This window comes from Leiobunum rupestre, chromosome 7 (genome assembly GCF_980474605.1).
Source record: "Leiobunum rupestre chromosome 7, qqLeiRupe1.1.hap1, whole genome shotgun sequence".
Classification (NCBI taxonomy): domain Eukaryota; kingdom Metazoa; phylum Arthropoda; class Arachnida; order Opiliones; family Sclerosomatidae; genus Leiobunum; species Leiobunum rupestre.
In genome coordinates, this window is record NC_143390.1 from 29,385,319 (window position 1) to 29,408,630 (window position 23,312).

The window sequence follows — 23,312 nt, forward strand, 5'->3', positions numbered from 1 at the left end:
ACGACACTTAAGCATACTTACCTGGAGTGGAACTGGCCTTGATCATTAAGGAGGCGGTCCGGGATGAGACTCTTCCATTGCACTCAGGTTGGGTTGACTCCCGCCACTTTCACAAAATGTGATAGATGGTGCTCGAAATTTTTGTTAGCGGGGATCTGCGTACGCGCTCATCCCCCACACAAGCAATTTAAAATTAAACTACATATATACTAAATCATTGCTAATCATAATTTCCGATCAGGAAAATTTTCCCGCTAGTTTACATCAGATACAAATTTTCAAATGCATGATTAGAGAGTTTACAAAGAAAAACATCGTTAAATTTGTGCAATAGACGCTACAATAAATCATCAAGGAAATCGCCGAGAATATTTCCGAGAGCCAGGACCTGCAAACTACTGTTTAGATCGGTTTAGATATATTTGCACCAAGTGTTTAATTTTAACCAGGTAGCTTGTATTAAGGCTTAGCAAAAACACGACGTTATGTTTACAGGTGAAATGTTTCCATTATTGGGGTGTAACATTTTAAAATCTTCTAGCAGATCATCATTTGAGACAATGGAAACGAGTGCATATGAACTTCAATCTACCAACTTCTCCTAAATGTAAATTTATAAATTAATTTGAAATTTTAATTACTAACTTCTCCTAAATGTAAATTTGTATATTAATTTAAAATTTTGATTACCAACTTCTCCTAAATGTAAATTTATAAATTAATTTAAAATTTTAATTACCAACTTCTCCTAAATGTAAATTTATAAATTAATTTAAAATTTTGATTACCAACTTCTCCTAAATGTAAATTTATAAATTAATTTAAAATTTTAATTACCAACTTCTCCTAAATGTAAATTTATAAATTAATTTAAAATTTTAATTACCAACTTCTCCTAAATGTAAATTTAAAAATTAATTTTAATTTTAAAATTAACTTTTGATTATCTTAAAAAGTTGTATGTAATAGTACATAGACGTTCAATTTTACTTCTGACATTTTATAAAATCAGCTATCATACTAAACAAATTTAATTTGGGTGTAGCTAGAATATCTTATTAGTTTAATGTCTAAAGAAATTAAAAAACTCTACAATGTGAAACTGACTATTATTTGCATATTTACGTGACACTTCCATAAATTTGTACGATTAGAACTTTATTACTGTGTAAAGGTAGTCGTAAAGTATCTGCTTCGATTTTCATTCCGTCGGCGAAGACCTATTTTTATTTTAATTACTTTTCAATTTACCATTTCCCACCCTACGTGTACCAATTTGAGTTAAAAACATACGGTGATTACAAAATTTTGGAAGGAGAACTGGTCGCCCTTCTGTTTCCCAATTTTTTTTCACTGGACGTTTCAACTGGTTAAAACCGACGCCAGTTTTCAATTCCTTTTTAAATCGGTGTGATAAATAGATTTGATTTCGGTTCAACCTGGATTTTCGAGGTTGACATAGATTGACGGAAAAATTCCATTAAAATTTTTAAAACGCCCAGAATTAACCAGTTTAAACCGGATTTAATTACTACGACTCAGGGCCATTCGCCTCTTATCTTTAGCTGCTAATCAAATTTATGGAAGCATGCGCACTTGCAAGTTTCGAACGCGGAATTCCTAATCAGGGAAGGGGGTTTACACGCGATATCTTCCTCAACCCCCCACCCTGTCTTGAAATTTTTTCAGGTGACCTAATATTATTTTCAGACGCTAGATGGTAGCTAAATAGTACAAATTTTAAATTATTATTAAATCATTTTATAAAATTCGCGTTGTTTACGGACTAGTTTCTTCATTGTTTTAAGTTAATTAAAATGAAGTTACATAAAAATATATTTAATGAGTATTAAATATTTATCAGTATTACTACTAGATGGCGAAAACTACTTACTTGGGGAAAATATATTTAAAAGGAAATTTAATTTCGCGCTAGTTTCTTCATTATGTTGTAAATTAATTAAAATTAAGTTACTGAAAAATATTTCAATGAATATTGAATAAATATTTAGTATTGATACTAGATGGCGATAGTACATACCTGGGAAAATGTTTAAAATGCGCCGTTAATTAATTAAATTAATTGTGCACTTTTATTTTCGTTCGTTTTAAGCTTAATTAAAACTAAGTTATTGAAAAATATTTTAATGATTAGTAAACAATTATTTAGTACTGATACTAGATGGCGATATTACCTACCTCGAAAAATGTTTAAAATGCGCGTTAATGAATTAACGTAATTACGCGCCGATGTTATCATCAAATTTAAACTTAAATAAAATTTAATTATTGAAAAATATTTTAATGACTAGTAAACAAATATTTAATACTGCTACTAGATGGCGATTATGCATACCTGGAAAAATGCTTAAACCCGCGTTAATTATTTAATTTAATTATGTTATTGAAAAATATTTCAATGACTTGTAAACAATTATTTAGTACTGCTTCTAGATGAAAATATTACCTACCTCGCAAAATATTTAAATTTCACATTAATTAATTTGATTACGCATCGATGTTTAACTTAAATAAAATTAAGCTATATAAAAATGCTTTAATGATAATTAAATAGTGAAAGCACCTACTCGGGAAAATTATATTTTATGAGGCACTAGTCATTTCATTATATTTTAACTTAACTGAGAGGAAACTTTATTCACAGTTACTTTTCACTTGTTCTGGGATTTCGGAGTAGGTTAAAAAGAGACTGAAGAGTAACCTTATGACGTCATTTTTACTCAGATTCTGTGCTGGTGTCAGATTAAAAACGTTTTCCCAAAAGGGCTGAAATGGCTGCCTATGGGCAACGAGGAGTATTATCAAGAGACATAGAAGCTAGGGGAGAGCATATAAGCTCTATGGGGAGAGCTCTGGAGCAGACTCTTTTTGTTCTATGTATTATCTAGGAGGATGAAAGCGGACACGTAGTTTTCATCTTCCTAGGTATTATATTCCTAGATTTTACGAGGTCAATTCTGCATAAGCAGACGATTTTATCAGCTACTCTCTTTAAAAATTAAAAAGTGTAGGCGCAATACTCTAACCTTGATGAATAGTTCACAGTGTAGAGTAATACAAATCTTCACCAGAACAAGGGAATAGTTTAAATTAGCGTAAAAGCTGTAACCTTTTGTTCCAGAATAAGCGAAAAGTATCCACCTAGAGACCTAGCAGACTTGGAATTAGGGGCAGTCCGGTGGTCATTGACTCTCAAAATAAATGCTGGCACCCTCGAAATAAATCCTTCAAAGAGGGGTCGAGGGTCACCAGGGACCCACAAGTTAAATTAAAAACGTCTTAGAAAATTTCACAATATATTATAAACTATTTGCTTTCCTGTCGTTTCTGTATATATTTATTTCATTTTAACTCCCCCACGAGGCCACTAGTCAGTGACTTTCATGAAAAATAGACATGATGGGGTCGGGGTTCGTAAGTCTGCCTCCTAGTGCCCGAGTGGACCGAGAATGGACAAACTACTGTTGGTGGACCGAGCTCAAGGTCCGAGCTAGCATTCCTCTAGCAATTGTAACTTTGTAAGTAGATAATTCGTAAAAACAGGAGTCGTCCAGAGACTCAAGACTATCAACTGAATAAATACTTGTTGTCAAGACTACTAATGAAATAATAAGGTATCGTACGCTTAGATTACCACTAGTTGAACCACGCCACCAAGCACGTAGATATAGAAAGTCTAAGGGGGGGGGGGCGGGTTATAACATAACCAGATGAAATCGCGAGCGCAGCGAGCGCGAAATTTTTCGTTAGCTATAACGCATATTTAAAGTACTGGCTAGACTCGGGACGAGTGACAATGACATTTCCGCACGTGTATCAAACGAAGTTTTTTAATACATTTAATGTTGCGCTCCTTTCGTAAGAAAGGAATCGAGTCCTAAGGGGGGGTTTAAACCCCCTAACCCCCCCGCCTTATATACGTGCTTGCACGCCACTAACGGCGAATGTTTCTAGATCCCCATTATAATTCAGCAGCGTTGTCAGATTTTTCTGACCGAATTATGGTACAAATGGTAAAAAATTATAGTACAACAATGGAAATTATGGTACCAATATAAAATAGTATACGGCCTAATTACTTTTAATTTAAAGTGTTTGTTGCAAAACGTGCCAAAAACTGTTCTCGTGTGTCTTTTTTTTATGGGGAGTGGATGTAGTCAGTATCCATAGAAATCGAAATAACTAACTAGAACGATTTTAGAAATTTTGCCGCGCGCGACGATTATAAATTCCGATTTCTATGGTATTGACTATCGAGTGATCTGGCAGCACTTGAACGTGGGCTTAATATTTCGTCGCCTGAAAGCAAAAATTAGGTAACTTTAACTCTAATTTTTGATTTCAGGCGACGATTTTATATATAGTTTATAAGAAATTATTATTATTTTAGTACTAGAAATAATGTAAATTTTAAAAATAGTACCATTATAGTACAATAGGTTTAAAATATGGTACATTTTGGTACTATATAGTACGCTCTCAAAATAATAGTACCATTTATTATATGATGCAAAATTATGGTATTTGTACCATAATTATAATACGTATGCAACGGTGTAGTTAAGTTATATAAAAACTTTTTGAATGGCATAGTATTCAGTATGGTTACTAGATGGCGAAAACTACCTACTTTGGAAAAATATATTTAAAATAGGCGTGAATTATACACTAGATTTCTTCATTATATGTAAACGTAATTAAAATTAAGCTATACAAAATATTTTAATGCGTATTAAATAGTATTCAGTAATGCCACTAGATGGCGGTACTGTCGACCTAGGAATATTTTAAAATATCTATTATAACGTCGATAAAAAGATTTATGTGACAAGATAATGGTTAAAATTACAAACCTTGGAATTAAATTATTTTTAGAAATTACAGCAGAAATTATCTCAATTATCCGTCAATTACGCCTTAAATCCAGTTTAAAATCTACAATCTGTAAATCTTAATTAACAACTTTGTTCTTTTTTGCAAAAGTATTTTTAAACCAAATTTATTTCTTAAAATGTGAAGCTACGCGTGGAAGGAATTCCGAAGACTTCAGGGGTATATAGATGTTGGAATTTTTACATTATAAACTTTACCGTCTGCCAGCCTCCGTACGAATTAAAAAATATTGCCTACGCGTACATTGAATCGTTGAGAAATCCTTAAAGCTGAAGTAAAACGTTTTACCGATAACTGGGTCCATCGGAAGCGTACCCTTGTATTAATCTAGTGGCATGTGACTGTAACATTTTCCCCCGCACACTTCTTACAAGGGCATTTATAAAACAATTATAGCTGGCGGCGACCCCGGGATAAGAATTTATCTATCCGTTAATAGGGGAGGGGGAAAGGGGGGAGACGCGACTATCAAGTGGTGCCCTCTGGATTTCCGAAAAAACGGTAACCCTGAAACATCTTAAAGAAACTTTCTAAGGTCATGGGGTTGGCTCAAGGAGAGCCACTTGGCGCGCCGCTGACAAAAACCATGGATTTATGCGTCCATGCAAAAACCCTTCGTGAATACGGCCTCAAATAACTACTACGGAAAAGTGACGGAGACGTCTACGGTTGAGCGACCGCCCTGGAGGAAAAAAAAACGTCTACGCGTACGTCTGGAATTTGGAACTTATCCCATTAGGTCTATCCTCATACGTAGGAGTTTGTAGGTTTCTCTGTTCCAAATTGAATCTAGTACCGGGCTACAATGACGCTCCTACTAGACCTAGTTTCTAGTAATTTACCTTAACTTTTTACCTTCTTTATAAACATGGTACGAGCGGATTATAGGTACATGTAAAACTGAAGACGGTTCCCTATAATTGTTCTCTGTATGTCACCTCTCTTTCTACATACCTCTGTATTGTTGGAAAGTATTAATAAGCCTAGAAAAAAAAGTACAACGTAAAAAACCTTGAATTTTTGGCTTTTTCGTTTTCAAGGTTTTTCAATCTTTGGTTCTGTGTTTAGTTATCACCCAAAGGTGGTCACTCTCCGATACACTCTGCTGAGCAATAACCTCTACCAGACCTCTACTCATATATCAAAAAGTCTTTTGAATCGAGCGACGATTCTCGTTTGATTTGATCAAAGTCTCCAATTATAACCGATTGAGACGGGTTTAAAAACATTTTGCATATTATCTTATTGATAATTTTTAATATAATATAATTTAAATTTATTTCATTCGAAAGCTAAATTTGTTATTCATCATTATCGAAATCTACTATAGTCCTTGCAATAATGCATTAAGCAATTAACCTCTCCTATTATTCTCCCTCGTACACTTCTTAAAGTAAGTTCGTCTGCTTCTTAATCACGAAACGTAAACATAGATGGCGAATGAGTGAAACGTAAAATTGAAAGCAGACGAACTTTCACTATGAAGTATGTGAGGATAGGGCTAGCATCTTCTTGGTAAATAATTAATGGTTGATCCTATTCGATAGAACACCGTGCTCAAAATATTTAATTCCTAATTTCCACTTTGGCATAAATTAAACTGAATGTGGTAACACTGCTACATCTTTTGGGCAGATGAGAAATCTCTGTCTGGCAGCTCTGTTTCCCCAACACCGAAAATGACAAACGTTTGCGAATTTGTTCTTTAGTTAAGTTGGTCGGCGGCTTTATCGACCGTTATTTTGAATTATCGACTAAGACTAGTCATTAATAATTCATGTTGATTATTTTTAGTACATTAAATATCAATGGAAGTAGGGGTTTTATAATTAAGTGCTGTATCGCAGTTGGAGGGCTTAATGATTGTGTCTATGAATCAGAATAACAATGAGCAGTAAAATGAGGTAGTTTTCAATGTGCCCTTATTTCCCGCCAAAACGCCGACACGTGTACAAAACAATACGGTTGAAAATTTAAGGTGTGTATTACACGGTTTTACGATGTAAAATTTAAAAATTACAAACTTACAAAGCGTAGGGGTATTAACTTAAATGTGAACGATATTTTACAGATGAAATTGTTTTATAGAATCGCTATATTATGTATTTCCTACTGACAAGGAGAGTACCCGAGGTGTTTATTGCCGATTTTGTTCAAAGTCGGGCGTAATGTAGACCTATATGAAATATGAAGTTTCCCAAAAGGAGACGTTGCACTACCCATTCGATTTGCTATGGCAACCGAAAATGTTTTTGATCACTTAAAACAATAAAATCTCCATTTAAAAAAGCATACGAAAATTTTGAAAATTTTTGAAAATCACGAAATGTGTAATTTGGATCACATTTAGGTAAATTTCATCAAGTTTGGGTAAATTGAAACATTTTTAGGGTAAATTTGTAAGAAATTTTGGGTAAAATAAGGAAAAAATCTTATTTTGGTTGTAAGTGGTCAAAAACATTTTCGGTTGCCATGGCAAATCGAATGGGTAGTGCAACGTCTCCTTTTGGGAAATTTCATATCTCATATAGGTCTACATTACGGCCGAATTTGAACTAAATCGGCAATAAACACCTCGGGTACTCTACTCTCCTTGTGAGTACTGAATTTAGAAAATGAAAACTTTTCAACATTTATCGTACACTATAAAAAATTTAATAAGCGTTGTCATGTTTCGGCATCTAGGCTTGTACGACGCCGTTATCGAACACAACACTAAATCATATTCATATTACACTAGTACAGACTACAGAGTATTGTTTTCGTCTGACTACTAAACTATATATTCTTTCAAAAAATATTTGGGAAAAATCAGCTGCGTGCAAAGGTACATATTTCAAGCGAATAAAATCAGTAGCGTAGGGAGATGGCAACTTAACTCGTCAGAATGAATCCTAAAACGCAGAATTTTCAAAACCAATCCTTTATTACCTAGCGTTGAACCAAGTCCCTGAAACATCAATGGAATGATTCACAAAATCCCTCTATACTGTAATGATATATATTCATTTCGCGACAACGTAACTTGACAGTTTGATACTATTGTTAATAAAAATTTAATTTCCCAAAGTCTCATAGCTCAGCCCTAAGGAATTATTTTTAAATATATATAAAAATAAAATAAAATGCTTCATACATGATACAATTTTAACCGAGAAAATGTGTCTCTCATGAAATATTATTGTACAGCTACTCGGAGATAAATCTTTCGATTTTTGCCTAACCGCGATGACGTCAATGGCGAAAAAGACCGCGGGATATTTCATCGGAAATTCGAAACTGTCTCGCAAGCAGCTTGGAATGATAATTAACGAGCTTAAATAGTCTTACGTAGTGTTACAGGAAGTCGACATTAACTGGAGTTTCTGGGCAATGGCCTGCGCGAGTTTCTTATTAACAAAGCGAAATTTTGTAGAACTCTTAAGCCTTGGTAGAAACGCGTTTTCTCCTTGGGCAAGATCGGGCAAGAGTCCCAAAATGAAACTATTAGACATTTGCCACACGCGCTTCTAGAGACTTTACAATCTCCTTGAGTTTCGCGCGAACTGTTCGCTGTACGTGAATGTGTCTGGCCTTAGGAAGTAATTTTATAAATAGCCTTGGGGTCACGAGGTCGGGCAAGCCCCCCCGAATGTTTTCCGTAATGGCGTGCTGCGAGTTAGGACACTCTCCGGTCTCTAACTGGTTCGAACCAGCCCGATCCGACCAAATAAAGGGCCAAAATGTTGAGAAATGCTCCCATGTTCTTTCTTCTCTCTGGCGCTGATGCAGAGCGGAGCATCGATCCCCATTTCCCCCAAAAATGGTTCCTTGTCTCTCACTCTTCGCTCGCACTCAGCCCCCTTCCTGTTCTGCTTTTCCTCTCCGCTCGCACTCGGCCCTCTTTCGGTTCTTTAAAATAGATAATCCCTCCAGAGAGAATTCATATATGAAATTTCTCTGGTTCTGCTCATCCATTTGGAATTTATCTTGTCCGATGGCCCGCAGAGAACCCCCTCTGAATATAGAGATGACTCGGGCTGGCTAGTTTTAAAGCCGGACCCCACCCGGCCCGCCAAAATTATTTATTTCGAAAACCCGACCCGACCCGACCCGGCCCGCCAACATTATTTATTTCGAAAACCCAACTCTACCCGGCCCGGTAAAATTATTTATTTCGAAAACCCGACCCGACCCGACCCGGCCCGCCAAAATTATTTATTTCGAAAACCCCGACCCGACCCGGCCCGCCAACATTATTTATTTCGAAAACCCGACTCTACCCGGCCCGGTAAAATTATTTATTTCGAAAACCCGACCCGACCCGACCCGACCCGGCCCGCCAAAATTATTTATTTCGAAAACCCGACCCGACCCGACCCGACCCGCCAACATTATTTATTTCGAAAACCCGACTCTACCCGGCCCGGTAAAATTATTTATTTCGAAAACCCGACCCAACCCGGCCTGCAAAAATTATTTATTTCAAAAACCAGACCCAACCCGGCCTGCCAAAATTAGTTATTTCGAAAACCCGACCCAACCCGGCCCGGTAAAATTATTTATTTAAAAAACCTGACCCGACCCGGCTTGCCAAACTTATTTATTTCGAAAACCCGACCCGACCGCCCCACCAAAATTATTTATTTCGAAAACCCGACAAAACCCGGCCCTGTAAAATTATTTATTTAAAAAACCCGACCCAACCTGACCCGCCAAAATTATTAATTTATAAAACCCGACCCAGCCCGCCAAAGTTGCAATCCAACCCGGCTCGGCCCGATAAATATTTTTAAATTTTAAACCGGACCCGAACAGGCCCGATAAAATTGAAACCCGGCCCGACCCGGAAAAATTAAAATTTTTTATGTTTATAGTATAGTATACGCTTGTACTAAATGCTAGAGCGGCCTCTCAGATTAAAATTTTGTCAGTAGATGGCGCTTGGAGCTCTTTGAGAAACGGTTAAAAATTAGTGAACGTGCCAAGAGTATGATTAACGCGTGATAATGATTCGCTTTCTGTATTTGCTGTTGCGACTAAAATAGAAACTTGAAGGCCCGATCACTAATGTATAAAAAGCCCGACCCGACCTGGTCAGTTTTATGTTAAAACCCGAACACGTTTAAAAAAAAACCCAACTCAGCCGGGCCCGAAAAAAATTATAAAATTAAACCCGACCCTACCCGCCAAAAACTTGGATCTCGAAAACCCGCCTTTAGCAGGCCTGAAACTCTAACTGAATACAACAATGTACGTAGTTTAAAAAGTAGATGTTGATTTTCCCGCGCTTATCTTTGATCGGTTAATAAACGTCGTCTGCTAATTTCGCAAACGCGTTGTTGGATGATTTCATCTTTCTCTCGTTGCCGCCTTTATCCTCGTGCGTAATTTTTTACGGGAATTCCGCCTTTCTATGTGTCGTTTTTCTCAGAACTATTGGCGTCTATTAGGAAATTTAGGACGAATTATATAATGTCTTTTATAGAAGACTTGGGGCGTAATCAAATGAATACGCTTACCCACACGCAAACTGGACATAACAAAACAGTCAAACGTATTTTATTACAGAAACAAATAATAATGAGCATGTCAAGCTCTAGTGTCCTAACACATTTTTAATGATAGTTTGTTTTGCCAATGACAACATAAATAATATCGCTAAGGATTGACAACGCTCTGCGAGGGATTTCCAGTTTTTAGAACCTTGAACTAATTAATGTTTCTTTACAGGGACGTTTCCCTAGTAAACGCACCAACGCGGATTCCCATCCCTCTATCGGAAAAAATAAGCATAACTGTGACGGCGCATGTGCGAAAGTGTCACAAACAGCGGCCATGTTTAGAAAACTGAAAACGGTAAATAACGGGATCGCTCCAAGTGACACCTTCACGCATGCGCAGATATAGTTACGCACTTTTTCGCCGGTAGAGGGATGGAAATAAATAAATAAATTTATAGTACTGATAGAGTAGTTTCAGTTCGTAGCTTTGGCTATGGCCGCCATTTTGTGCGGGATTTTTTCTCTATGGCAAAAAGCATAGGTGACGTCGTGTCACGTGATACTGAAATCACTGTATACGCTAACGTTAATAACTCCATGCAGCGTTGCCAGACGTACGATAATTATTGTACACGTCGATAATTTCGATCCAATTTTAGACAATATGATAATTTCAACGCTATTTTCGATAATTCAGCTTGCGCGTACGAGAATATACGATAATTGTTTAATTTTGCAGAAAACCGGTAAGCACTGCTACATTTTAAGTAGTCGAAATTCATTTAAGCCTTAGCAAAAATTTTGATTTATCACGTTTTTAAAGTATCGTGGCCTTCTGGTTTTAATGTTGCTCTTACGTCTCAGTCTCTTGCTTTTACAAAATCTACGAGCGCGAGGAATATAGGTTTTTCTAATATTACTAATAATTTAATAAAGCTGTGTCTTGTGACGTAAGAGTAGAGGATAGCGCCGCCGATCAAACGCCGCCGCCGCCGATTATTTAGATAACGCCGAAACGCCGCCGCCGATAAATTTAATTTCGGCGCCGCCGCCACCGAAACATTTTCATTTCGCCGCCGAATTAATTTCCATTATTAAAGTATTATAATTACGTTTTGAGATCTAAACTACATAGTGCTACGATTCCTAGGCTGTTGGGTGCACCGTACTAGCGTTATAAAATTAAAAATAATTATTAATTTCCAAAAGATCTGGCACCACTGCACCGGGTGCACCAAGATTTCCTGCAGCAGATAGCTGGGATAGGAGAGAGAGAAACGAAAACGGCTTTGGAGTTGCCTCGCCTCGTATTTTGTAATAAGTACAGACACGTATCAGCTGCATTGGCTGCATTCAGCAATAACTATTCTATTACATTTTAAAAATTCCTTTGATACAAAGATAAAATAATGTGTGATAATAGACTGAAATGCGCGGGGAAAAACCGGATTTGGGGGGATGAAATTTATGCGGTAGAGGGCTGGCTCGTTGGTTGTCTGTACGATAATGGCGGCGCCCAGCAAAAGTTTCTAAAAAGAATGTATAGCCGGGAGTAGTGGCTCACTCCTGTAATCCCAGGCGTCCGGGAGGCAGAGTTTGTGGATGGCCGTGTGAGGACGACCACTAATCCCCCAACGGGTGGTTGTCATACTTCCGCCACGGGTGTCCCAACCCTATCCCTAAGTATCCCCCCGTTGGCCAGTGGCCGTAACACATATCTCGCACCTGATTAATCAAATGGACGAGCGGACTGAATTGTCCCACCCGTTACAATCGCTCATAACGAGCTTCTAAAAAAAAAGAGTGTATAGATAATAATACTAGTGAAATGGTAGTAAATTAGTACAGTATTGTTATTACTAGCGTAAATGTTTTAGTTTAATAGTATCATATGTGACATAGTTACTCATAAGTGTGCCTCTGTTTAACATATCTGTATTAAAAATTTAAATGAAACCTTGTTTCACAGCCACCAAAGACTATATAAAGCTACGCGTAACTTTATATAGTCTTTGACAGCCACCAAAGAAAATACAGCACTAACGTCGCGTAAAACTGGTTTTAACTTCCTTCCCCCCTACGCGAGAACTAGTTTTGATGACGATAAAACCGTCATCGACTGGGAAGTGACGTCAATAACGTCATATCCTTGCAACAAGGTATCATTATGAAAAAATTCTTTCAGGCACACTTATGATTAAATAAGTTACATCTGATAGTATGTAACCAAAGTTACCTCTTCTTTGTTTTGGAAACAAGTGGTTCCTATTTTAATAAAAAACATTCTATTAAACATGTATTTTTTTAAATGTGTTTAACAATTTAAGTTCTAGCGGTCTATTAAAAGGCTGGCGCTATTTCTGAGGGGGGGGGGGGGGCATTTTTACCCCTTATGCGCCGCCGCCGCCGATTTTTTTCAACGCCGCCGATTATTTTCTGAAAATCAGCGCGCCACGCCGCCGCCGAACTAATTATCGTTCCCGCCGCCGCCGTTGACAATTGGTTCGGCGCTATGCTCTACGTAAGAGCAACATTTTGACAAGCTGGGCAAGACCACTTATTATTTTATAATTTTAATAAACTATTTTCCCATAAAATTAAAATTACCGCAAATTGTCAAGCGATCATTTTTTGTCCATGGTACGATAATTTAATTATCAGGACCTGGCAACTCCGAGTCTTTTTTATAACTGAAAGGGCAATCGCCCCCGCCAGTCTTTTGACAAGGCCCTTTGAAAATCGAAACGCTTTTTAAAGTAAAAATAACTCTTACTTTTCCCAAATAATAATAATAATAATAATAATTATTATTATTATTATCGAATAGAAATATAAATCTTCGTTTCGTTTCTGTAGTTTGTTGTTTTCGAATTTTTACCTTAATATGAACAAGGCGTAGCTCCGATTTAGTTTCTACTCCCTTTAACGCGTATTTATTACCATCAAATAAACCTATTACTTCCAGTTAATTAATTTAATAAACAAAGCTTAAATCGTAGGTTCATAGACCTAAAATATCCCCAGACTATAAATAGTCCGAAATGTTGTTCCTCTATTTTCCATGCAAGGAAGTGCCGAATTTCCTATTTTGAAACTACTCCGTGACAGACTAACCAATGTCGTCCAACTTTATAGTTAATGCTTAATAACATTAATTGCACGGTGAGATGGTAGTGGAGTATTCCGCGTCAAATGACTAATTTTCCTCTACATGTACTCCTTTGTTCTTCAAAGTTGTACATTGTGTGGAGTTTATCCTTGAACTAGCCCGTGAATGGTGTTTTTGTAAGTTTGTAGAACAACAGCTATATACTAAATAATGGGATAAAATTTCGCTAGGCAGATGGCTTGTACATCTAACCAATGGCTGGCTTATCCACTTTTATCCTACGAGAATACTGTTTTTTCAAACTAACAAAAACATCGACGTGTAGTTGTAAATCATGTCTACGTCCCCGTCGTTTTACAGAGTAAAATTGAATATTTTCAATGGTTGTTTTGACGGCTAAAATTATTATCATATTTCGAAGCGATGGGTCGCACCGGCGTTTCAATTTTATTTACACTTCTACTGCTTAAAACTGAGAATATGATAGAGCGGATCTATTATCACGTATTACGTACAAATTTTTTATTTTTTTTACTTTTTTTTTCAATGGTGTACCCCCCCCCCCCCGAATAAAATACTGGCTACGTTACTGACCCAGACTTCAGTGTGGCCTCGATTTTACTGTTCTAAATCGTTTAGCTATACTCTTATAGGTACAACCATTATGGACTGGACATCCCTTTACCATCACCCTTTTCCAGGAAACCAGGGCCTTTTATTTCTAAAATCACTTTTCTGCCTTAGTCTTGACTACCACATACGGCTGTTCCACACATCCGTGTTTATAAATTTGAATGAATGCGCGATACGAATAACTTAACCTAATTGTTCTATAATATTGCATTATGTGACGATTTAATGTAGGCCAAACAAAAGTACGCCCATACTTTATCGATTTTAGTTATACGGAAAGAAATCTCAAAACCTTTTAACCCTATTTGAGAGGGAGTCTGAGAAAGACGCGAAACTCAAACCGCGATTAGGCCTATATCTTCCGTAGATTTCTTTTTCGTCTGTAAATGCCGCACGTGATTAAAAATTGCGTGTATGCTTATTCTATAGAAAAATCCATTCTGTAGCTAGAGATGATCGGAAGAACCGGTGCTTGACCGGTTTCGAGTTATATTTTTTATCGGACCCAAATAATTTATGGGAATGAAACGGCATTTTTTGCTCTGATGCAATTGTTGTAGATCGTATAATCAGGGAGGGTTTATAATTAGAAAACCTATCATAATATTATAAAGTCAGTCTATGTTTTATATAAACTTCTCTCTTTCTTATCTCATCCGTTTTGATTCCTCCTTTCCCATGAGCTCTCTGAAATCTTCCTACGAGCCCGCGCCGTTCTAGGACTCTTGGACCTCACCAGCTCGATTAGGAAGAAAAGCCAACGGGGACTTTTACACTGAGTGATGTAACGACTCAAAGATCTCTCTTATTGTGCTACCATTACATACAGAAAGAGAATGCAGCCATCTGACTAGATATGATTATGTTTCGTAGCTTCGGCAAAGCTTGGGGTCACCTCTTTTTATAATTGAAAACTGATAAACAGGGATTATAAAGTTTTTTTTTAAATGCATTTTTCGTAACTCACGTTTTATTATAGAGTAGATAGACTCGATTTAGACCACGCTCCTGCAAAATCGAGGGTGTTTCATCGTAAACATAAGTTAGATTTGCAAGGGCGTATTTAAGGGGGGGGGGGGGTTGGGGGTTCAACCCCCCCCCCCCGAAATGGTGATGACCGGGGGGGCGGTGCCTAATAGAAATCAGTGTAAAACTTCCGTCAGCACCCCCCCTGGAAATTTTCCCTCAAAAACCCCCCTGAAATAAAATCCTGGATACGCCCTTGTAGATTTGTGTAATTTATAACCCAGTAGGCATGGTTTCGTTGATGTCTGCGAAATAGTGTTGATACTAGAGTTGTAAGTCGGAAACATTTCCTTATTTTTCCGAAAATAATAATAAAAAAAGGTTTTCATTCCATGATTAAATTTCGCGGCATTTTCCCCTCATTTTGTCGAATCCTAAAGTAAAACTAAACCTTTGGACTAGTCTAGAATAAAAACCACGAAAAAGAAGTATATGTTTCCATTTATTATTTTTCTGATTTGCGGAAAATTTTCCGCATTTAATCTGTTTTAATTATAATTATCATTATAATCCCAATTTCTGAAGACCCTAAGTCTTAAGTACTGATAATTTTCGGTAGCGGCCAAAGCGTGAAGTTCATAAATTGCTAAATTTTCGTCTGCTAAGAAGACGATTTGCTATTATAAAATGCAAAGCGTCTATTTAGCGGACAAACATTCGTAGCTTAGGTGCTTCTCGCGTGGCTCCAAGTAAACTAATTTAACGTTCTTCCTTTTTCTCCAATAATTTCATTAAAATTTCTTATAATACCCTATATTTTAACTCAAAAGTTTGAAGAAATAAAATAGTTGATATTTTACGTCTTTAAAACATCCTTGTTTTTAAGATGCTTATTTCCAACACTGTTCGCCGATAGTTTTCGACTATTTTTATCGGTTATCAACCTTATTTTGAATGTTACTCCCCCTTTAAACAATTTTGACAACCGTTTTCTCTTATTGTATAATTAATTTTATCCCAATTTTCTACCTATATTTCTCTGATAAATTTCCTATAATTCCTTTAAAGGATTTTAAAATATTCTGACAAACTGGTCAAGGTCGAGAACATTTTCACCGATGAGTATAATAACGCAAAGATAATCTTTCGGGTTTATCTTAAACATTAGATGTTCTTGCACCTGGAAGTTTAAGGGGAAAAACCTGGGACCACTTAGCTTTTCCACGTTTTGTATGAACCCCGCTTAAAATATTCTTTTGTACTTCGCTACGACACTTCAACAATAACGCGAAGGATTCACAGTGTTTGTAGTAGTACTCGTTTCAACTTTGACCTCTCTATTGTGTTTTTCTGGGCTTCTTTAAGATTCTTCCAATTTTTAAAGGAAACAGGAGATATATCTGACAAGACATTTTCGATAGTTCAAGGCCCACAGAATCGTTTGTAAAATTCGGGCTAAAAAAATAGGAAGCACGTCCCCTTTCGTCACGTGACTCGGGCATACCGTCTAGCTTCTCAAAACACCTTCACTATTCCAAAGACTATGTGGTGCTTTAATCTACCTCCTTCATTTCCTGTCATCTAATTATTCTTTTCATCAAAGGGTGCCGTTTAATAACTAACTTAACTAATTAGTAATGTACAAGTATCCGCGGCAGGAGTGCCTCCGGATAATTTTTCACTTAAACCACTCGTTCCGAATATAGAAATGAGAGATTAAACGAAGTGATAAGGCGAACTGCCGCGCGGAGAGCGTTACTAAAATAATTTCTTTGGAGATAACGGGAAGGGGATTATGTTACGTGAAATGTAATTTAGCGGGGAAGCCGTCAATGTTCGATCTCCCCACTCGTATAAAAGGCATTTCGGGGTGAACCACTGGGTTCCTTCGTTTTCCTTTTTGACGTCGCTGTCGGATTATGTCAGGCCCCGAAATCCAGATCTCTCCACCAATCATCAGCCGCCTCGCGCTCCAATTAACCAATCGTTACGGAGAATGAAATAGGAACGTGATTTTGAATTACTTTTCCTATTTTCAACCAGCGGGGTTTAATCGGACCATTCAGACTTTACCGCTCAACGTACCGTTTAGCTAAATGTCTGGTGAGTCACATCCGTGATCGGTCTCGCTGCCAGACCGGCGTGTCCTCGCAAACCAGATCCAACTGGAATTTTGCGTCAGGTGACACTCATAATTGGAAATATTCTCGATTACATTGAAACACTTTGAGCGGGAACTTTGAGCTTATTTGGAAAGTTTTCATTTGTTTTTGTTACAATTAAAGTTCTCGAGATTCAAATCAAAGGATTCTATTTTCGAAATTAAGGAAAACAAAAACATAAATCGAGATATTTGTATAAAATACAAAACTTGAATTTTGACCTCCTTAAATTTTCAGATATGACCGACTTTGTAAATTAGTACAAGCCTTTTTTTGTTGATTTTTTCTTTTATCAGACTCTCAAACCAAATGAGCGTTTAGTATAAGATACCTTAAAACACAACTTTGTACATAATTGTATTTATAGGAATACCCTAATTAATATACGCTGAGTTTAAACATCTAATTAAACAAAGTGAATTTCAATATATATATATATATATATAAAACACGCATTTATATTTACATAAACTGAACACAGTTTGTTTCACCTTGGGCATCGTCCTTAGGTATTACCTCAGGAATTATAGGTCTACTATTGTACATTTTTTTTACAATTTCTTAAAGATAATTAATTGTTTAAGCGACAAAATTTCAAGGAAATAAATAGTGCTACAAGGTATAATTATGGTAGACCTTAAAAGTAACTATCGTTAATTTTATGTCAAGTGTGGTTTTAAATAAATTTCTTTGGAAATCGCTCAAGTTAAATATGAATTATTATAGTACAGTTTTCGTAGTAAAGCGTGTGAAGCTTCAATCCCAAAAACCGGTTTTGAAATCGATATACTTGAGGCGCCAAAATTCAGAATGGGCAAATCCGCCAATCACGTAACTTCTCCGAGTGACGTATCTAGAAAAGAGATTTCTGATTGGGGTAATCCGTCATACCACTCCTCCTCACATGTTTAGTTCATTGTTTAAAGACCGCGATCCGAAGAATCTTATCGCCTGTTTCGAAATTGCGAGTCTCAGGTTCGATTTTTTAGACAGGGACGATCATCCTCCCACCAAGTAATACCCTTTTCCATTGTTGATTTACGTCACAAAATTGACCTTGGGACTTTAAATTAGTAAATTTAATTTTCCAAAAACTTTTAGAAATTAATAATGCTATTAAATATATCTTTACCGATGTGCTTTAATTTTCGAAAATAAATCCTAATAAGAAAAATAAAAGCGAAAATATCGTGTAGACAAGAAGCTCAAGAGTAGAAAAATTACGGAATAAAGTGACGTAATGTAATGGGCGGTTCCAGACTCTGCCTCTCTAAAAGATAAGCCAATCAGAGCTTCTAATATTGGTCGGAAAAAGCCCGATAAATAGGACCAAACGCATCATTTTCGTTCACTTCTTTCATCAAGCAGAGCTGTACACCGTATTCATACCAACCAAAAAGCTGGCTCTTTCTTCTCGCTGTTTACTAAATTTTAACCATTCCGTCCCAAAAAATTTCGAGAATTAACCGGTGGGAAGCTTTCCATCAGGTAAATAAATATATTTAAACTAATTTTTTTTGAACATAATCGTTGGAATTGAGAAATCAATAAGTCTCTCACGATGACTAAGGCTTGGGTTATTCCTTGGAATCCTTCCTTCTAAAAATTGCCTTAGGCGTCGTGTATTGTACTCGTGTTAAACTAGACTCGAACCATTTTGAATTATGGGATGCTCTAAATTTTAAACATATGGACAAAAACTAGGTATTTGTCATTTTTATAGTATGTATGCTCCATTTCAGTTAGAATAGGAAATTTTAATTTATTTTAACCATTGATTTCTCAAGGGCATAAATTAATATCGGGGTTTTTCAAAATATATGCTTACATTTTAATATTATTTTTAGGGGACACTCGTCGTAGAGTTCCTTGCTGCACCAGAAGACGCACCCCTGTCTATTGTTGTGCGCCAGTGCGGAGGTAAACCACCTTGGGAAGCCAGCTGACCAGAAACAAATAGTTTTCTAGTCAAGAGTCAATACACCGCTCTCTACTTCATAATTTAAATTGATCTCCCGATCTCTAGACTGAGTCTGGTTTTTGCCGTGTAAGTTATTTAAATTTTAGTGAAATATGCAGGTTTTTCAAAAATTTACTCTAGATTAATAATTTTTATTTCCCCATTTAGACTCTAGGTATTTCCTGGAACCTTTCGACGATTCCTAATAAGTTATAAGCGCTATATTTATATTTTCCACACAACCAATTAAATTATTCATTATGAGGACCCCAGCTACTGGAAATCCTTCTTTGGAAGTGGTAACTGATAAAACTGTTATTGATGTTGTGAAAGAGATTGCCTCTCAACCTGTAAGTTGCAACTTGCGTTGTTATGCTTGTAAGTCTTAAGCTTAATATGGTTTCTAAATTACAGGATCAAGAAGAGCCATTCTATGTAATTGACTTGGCTGATATTGTGTACAAACACAAACTATGGAAACTCAAAATGCCACGTGTTCAACCTTACTACGGTAATTTTTTTAACTGGAGAAAAATCTTATCCTAACTCTTGTGTTTTCACTTGGTTTAACTTTAAATTGTTCTGTGTAGCTGTCAAATGCAATGACTGTCCCATCATCTTGGAACTTTTGGCAGCATTAGGAACGGGATTCGATTGTGCCAGCAAGGGCGAAATTGAAGCTGTTTTGTCGCTCGGAGTAGAACCATCTCGCATTATTTATGCCAATCCCTGTAAAACTCGATCCTTCATTAAACACGCAAGCGGTGTTGGTGTAGATCTGATGACTTTTGACAATGAAGCTGAACTTCATAAAGTGAAAGCTCTGCACCCAAATGCTAAAATGATAATTCGTATCCGGGCTGATGACAGCAGCGCTCAGTGCGCCCTCGGTATCAAGTTTGGCTGCCGTCCTCAAGATGCTCCCGCTCTTCTTGATGCTGCCAAGGCTATTGGAGTTGATGTAGTTGGAGTTAGGTAAGATATTGTGAAATTTTCAGGTGGTTTATTTTCTGGATAACTAACTTCTATTTAATTTTGATTTTAGTTTCCATGTTGGAAGTGGCTGCCGCGATTTCAATGCCTACACTGGTGCTATTGCGGACGCAAAATCTTTGTTTGATTATGGAGCTACTCTTGGCTTCCATATGAATGTTCTGGACATTGGTGGCGGTTTCCCTGGACATTTGGGAAGTTTCTCGGCTGTTGAAGAAGTAGCTACTATCGTTAATGCTGCCATAGATCAGTATTTTCCTCTTGGATGCAATGTGGAAGTAATGGCTGAACCTGGTCGCTATTATGTGGCCTCTGCCTTCACTTTGTGCACTAACATCATTGCTAAACGCGAAGGCCTTCTTTGTGAGGCAGCCAAAAACCCTGAAGGTAATGTTACTTTGTCAGTGTGGATCCTGTGAAGATGGTGAAATAACTTTCTTAATTCTTTATATCTAATAGGAGAAGAAGGCTTAGTGATGTACTATGTCAATGACGGTGTCTATGGCTCATTCAACTGCCTTGTTTTTGACCACGCTGAAGTAACTCCACTCCCACTTTTGATGAATGAATCGCGCCCTATGAGAGAATGCAGCATTTGGGGTCCAACATGTGACAGTATGGACCGTATTGTCACTCGCACTCTCTTTCCCAACATGGAAGTGGGAGAATGGATTGCATTTGAAAATATGGGTGCATACACCATCGCAGCTGCCTCGACTTTCAATGGCTTCCAAAAACCTTCCTTGAAGTTCATTCTTCCTGTTCATACTTTGTAAGTAACTTTTATTATTGTTGTTGGGAAATGGAGAATTGCAACTAATTTAAATTTATTCTCCAAACAGGGTTTATCTTCAGCAACTTCCATCCTGGCCGGATCTTGTACGCATGTTTGATGTTAGTGATGTTGAGCTGATGGCTGGTGTACCCCAGGTTGAGGCTTGCGCCGTTCCTAACAATCTCTACGGTGCTTTGGCAGTATCTCATCCCCTCCCTGCTTAAACTTTTCGATATTGTGGACAAAATTTTCTAAGATATTTTGCTAACTTCGTTTAATGTTATTTTTACATTCCATTATTGTTGTATTTTATGTCGAAAGCTTCCAGGAAATACCGCCCGCGGAACTTTTCAGTTTTCTGACGGGTTGAGTATTCAATTTGTAAATGATGAAGAATATTGTGACTAATACAATTGTGCCGTAATTTTTAAATAAAAAGTCTTAATTTATGCCATTTTACGTTTGGTTTTATTCTTATTACTGTAAATGTAAGCTTATCAAATTTGTTAAGGATTAGGTCATTTCGTTTGGTGAACTGTAGACCTACTTTTTCCTGCAAAAAAAAAAAGGTTACAAACCTCTATAATGGAGCAAGGAGTCAGTAAAGCTAAAGCACAAGACTTCATAAATACTGTAGGACATTGAGTTGGGAATTTCGGAACTTCTGAATTACATCGATTCAATAGCTGCTTAAATAAAACCTACAAAGAAGTAATATATCAGAGAGCCAGGATCCGCAAGGTATTGTTTATATAGTGCTTGTGGAAATAATGGAAACTTTTCACCTTTAAACAGAACTTAGTGTTTTGCCAAGCCTTAATATGTCCAAAATAAAATACGTCTATAAAATCGTGATAGAGGAAGCTTCTTTTACCACGATAAAAGGAAACACTTGTTGCATATCGTACAGGTGAAAAGTTTCCATTTTTAAACAAGCACTATATAAACAGTAACTTGCAGGTCCTGGTTCTCGGAAACATTACTACTTGGCGATTTCCTTGAAGATATTTTATTGAAGAGCCCATTTAATCCGGCTTCCGATGAGGTGTAATTATTTATTTATTTAAAAAGTACACGGTTTACTAAGCTTGGAAAGCTTATATGCACACGCACTGGTTCGAGGTACAACAGCAGATAAGCTGTGGTAAAAAATAAGAAAAAAAGAAAAAACACTTCTATGGACATGCATAGACTACAACAAAATAAAAAGAGTAGTATCGCTCTATAGCTTTGGGCTATGGCCGCCATTTTGAGGGCAGTTTTTTATCTATAGGAAAAAGCATGGGTGACGTCGACATAGGTCACGCCGATATTACTCTATAGATATAAGGATGGATTTAAACAATGAAAGCTAACGGAGTAAATGTAATATACAAAAGTGCTAGGAACTGCAACAGTTACTAGAGAAGGTTCGACAACTGTACAGTTGGAGGATTAGGTCTGAAGTTGAGTTCTAAGATGGGCCCCAATATTTTTCAAAATATTTCCGACTCGTTACGCAGGTAAGGGCATCCGATGTTTCCACAGATTACAATGCGTTGAGTAAAATGCCACCGCCTCAAAATGGTAGAGGTTCTAGGTTTGATTATTTTGGCAAACTTAAAGAAACGACCAGATTGGAACCATATCATTTAATCAATGGCGAACGGAAGGAAGGTCGACAGGGCCACCGAGAGCATTCCCGGGCTCCGAGAAAATATTAATTTCGGGACCCCATAAAGCCCTAACTATTAGAGATAACTATACATTTTAAGGGTGAAGTATATCTCGTTGGTTCCGAATAAGGCCCCCGAGGCGGCATGGGTCCCGGTTATTCGTACCGGATTCCCCACTCTCTTGTTGGGTCTGAAGATTGACATTAAGTTTCTTGGTCGATATCACGCACAGGCGAATTAGTTTTGTGGAGTCTCACACCAACGATAGAATAGCCGACGAGGTTATTTTAGGACCGAAATGACTCGCACTACATTTAGTATCATTGAATGCCATTCCATGGTCAATAGCCCAAGAAGCCAAGGCGGATAGGTCAGCATGAAGGTTAGAAGATTCGTGGATTGTTGACACCGGAGACGCCATCTTTGAGTCGTCAGCAAAGAAATAGATACGAGCGAATTTTACCACAGCAGGCATGGAATTTATATAGACCACAAACACAATTGGCCCTAGCACACTGCCCTAAGGCACGCCACTGAAGGAAGTGCAAGGGCTGGAGAAATGGCCCCGTAAGACCATTAAGTGATTCCTATCCTATCAGTAAGCGAATCAAGCGCCAAACCCCCAACACAAGCACTCGCTAATGGGGCGATAAGAGCCCGAT

General features: G+C 37.2%; 1 protein-coding gene and 1 non-coding gene across 2 annotated transcripts; both read left to right on the forward strand.

The window, feature by feature from the left end:
* The first annotated feature begins 13 nt into the window (after nucleotides 1–13).
* LOC149935999 (U1 spliceosomal RNA) lies at nucleotides 14–176 on the forward strand. Its single transcript, XR_016472726.1, has one exon. It is a non-coding gene; the product is annotated as a U1 spliceosomal RNA (small nuclear RNA).
* An 18,421-nt stretch (nucleotides 177–18,597) lies between these two features.
* Nucleotides 18,598–21,454, forward strand: LOC149936000 (ornithine decarboxylase-like). Its single transcript, XM_090180648.1, has 8 exons — nucleotides 18,598–18,755; nucleotides 19,115–19,314; nucleotides 19,396–19,577; nucleotides 19,642–19,738; nucleotides 19,818–20,202; nucleotides 20,273–20,607; nucleotides 20,680–20,992; nucleotides 21,063–21,454. Exons 3-8 carry the CDS (start codon nucleotides 19,488–19,490, stop codon nucleotides 21,217–21,219), a joined length of 1,377 nt encoding a protein of 458 aa, XP_090036774.1. The 5' UTR covers nucleotides 18,598–18,755; nucleotides 19,115–19,314; nucleotides 19,396–19,487; the 3' UTR covers nucleotides 21,220–21,454.
* Nucleotides 21,455–23,312: the final 1,858 nt, after the last annotated feature.

Coding starts and splice junctions, on each gene's coding strand:
- LOC149936000 (XM_090180648.1), top strand. CDS start 19,488: ATGAGGACCCCAGCTACTGGAAATCCTTCTTTGGAAGTGGTAACTGAT. Junction 19,578..19,641: donor AAGAGATTGCCTCTCAACCT/GTAAGTTGCAAC, acceptor TCTAAATTACAG/GATCAAGAAGAGCCATTCTA. Junction 20,608..20,679: donor GGCAGCCAAAAACCCTGAAG/GTAATGTTACTT, acceptor TATATCTAATAG/GAGAAGAAGGCTTAGTGATG.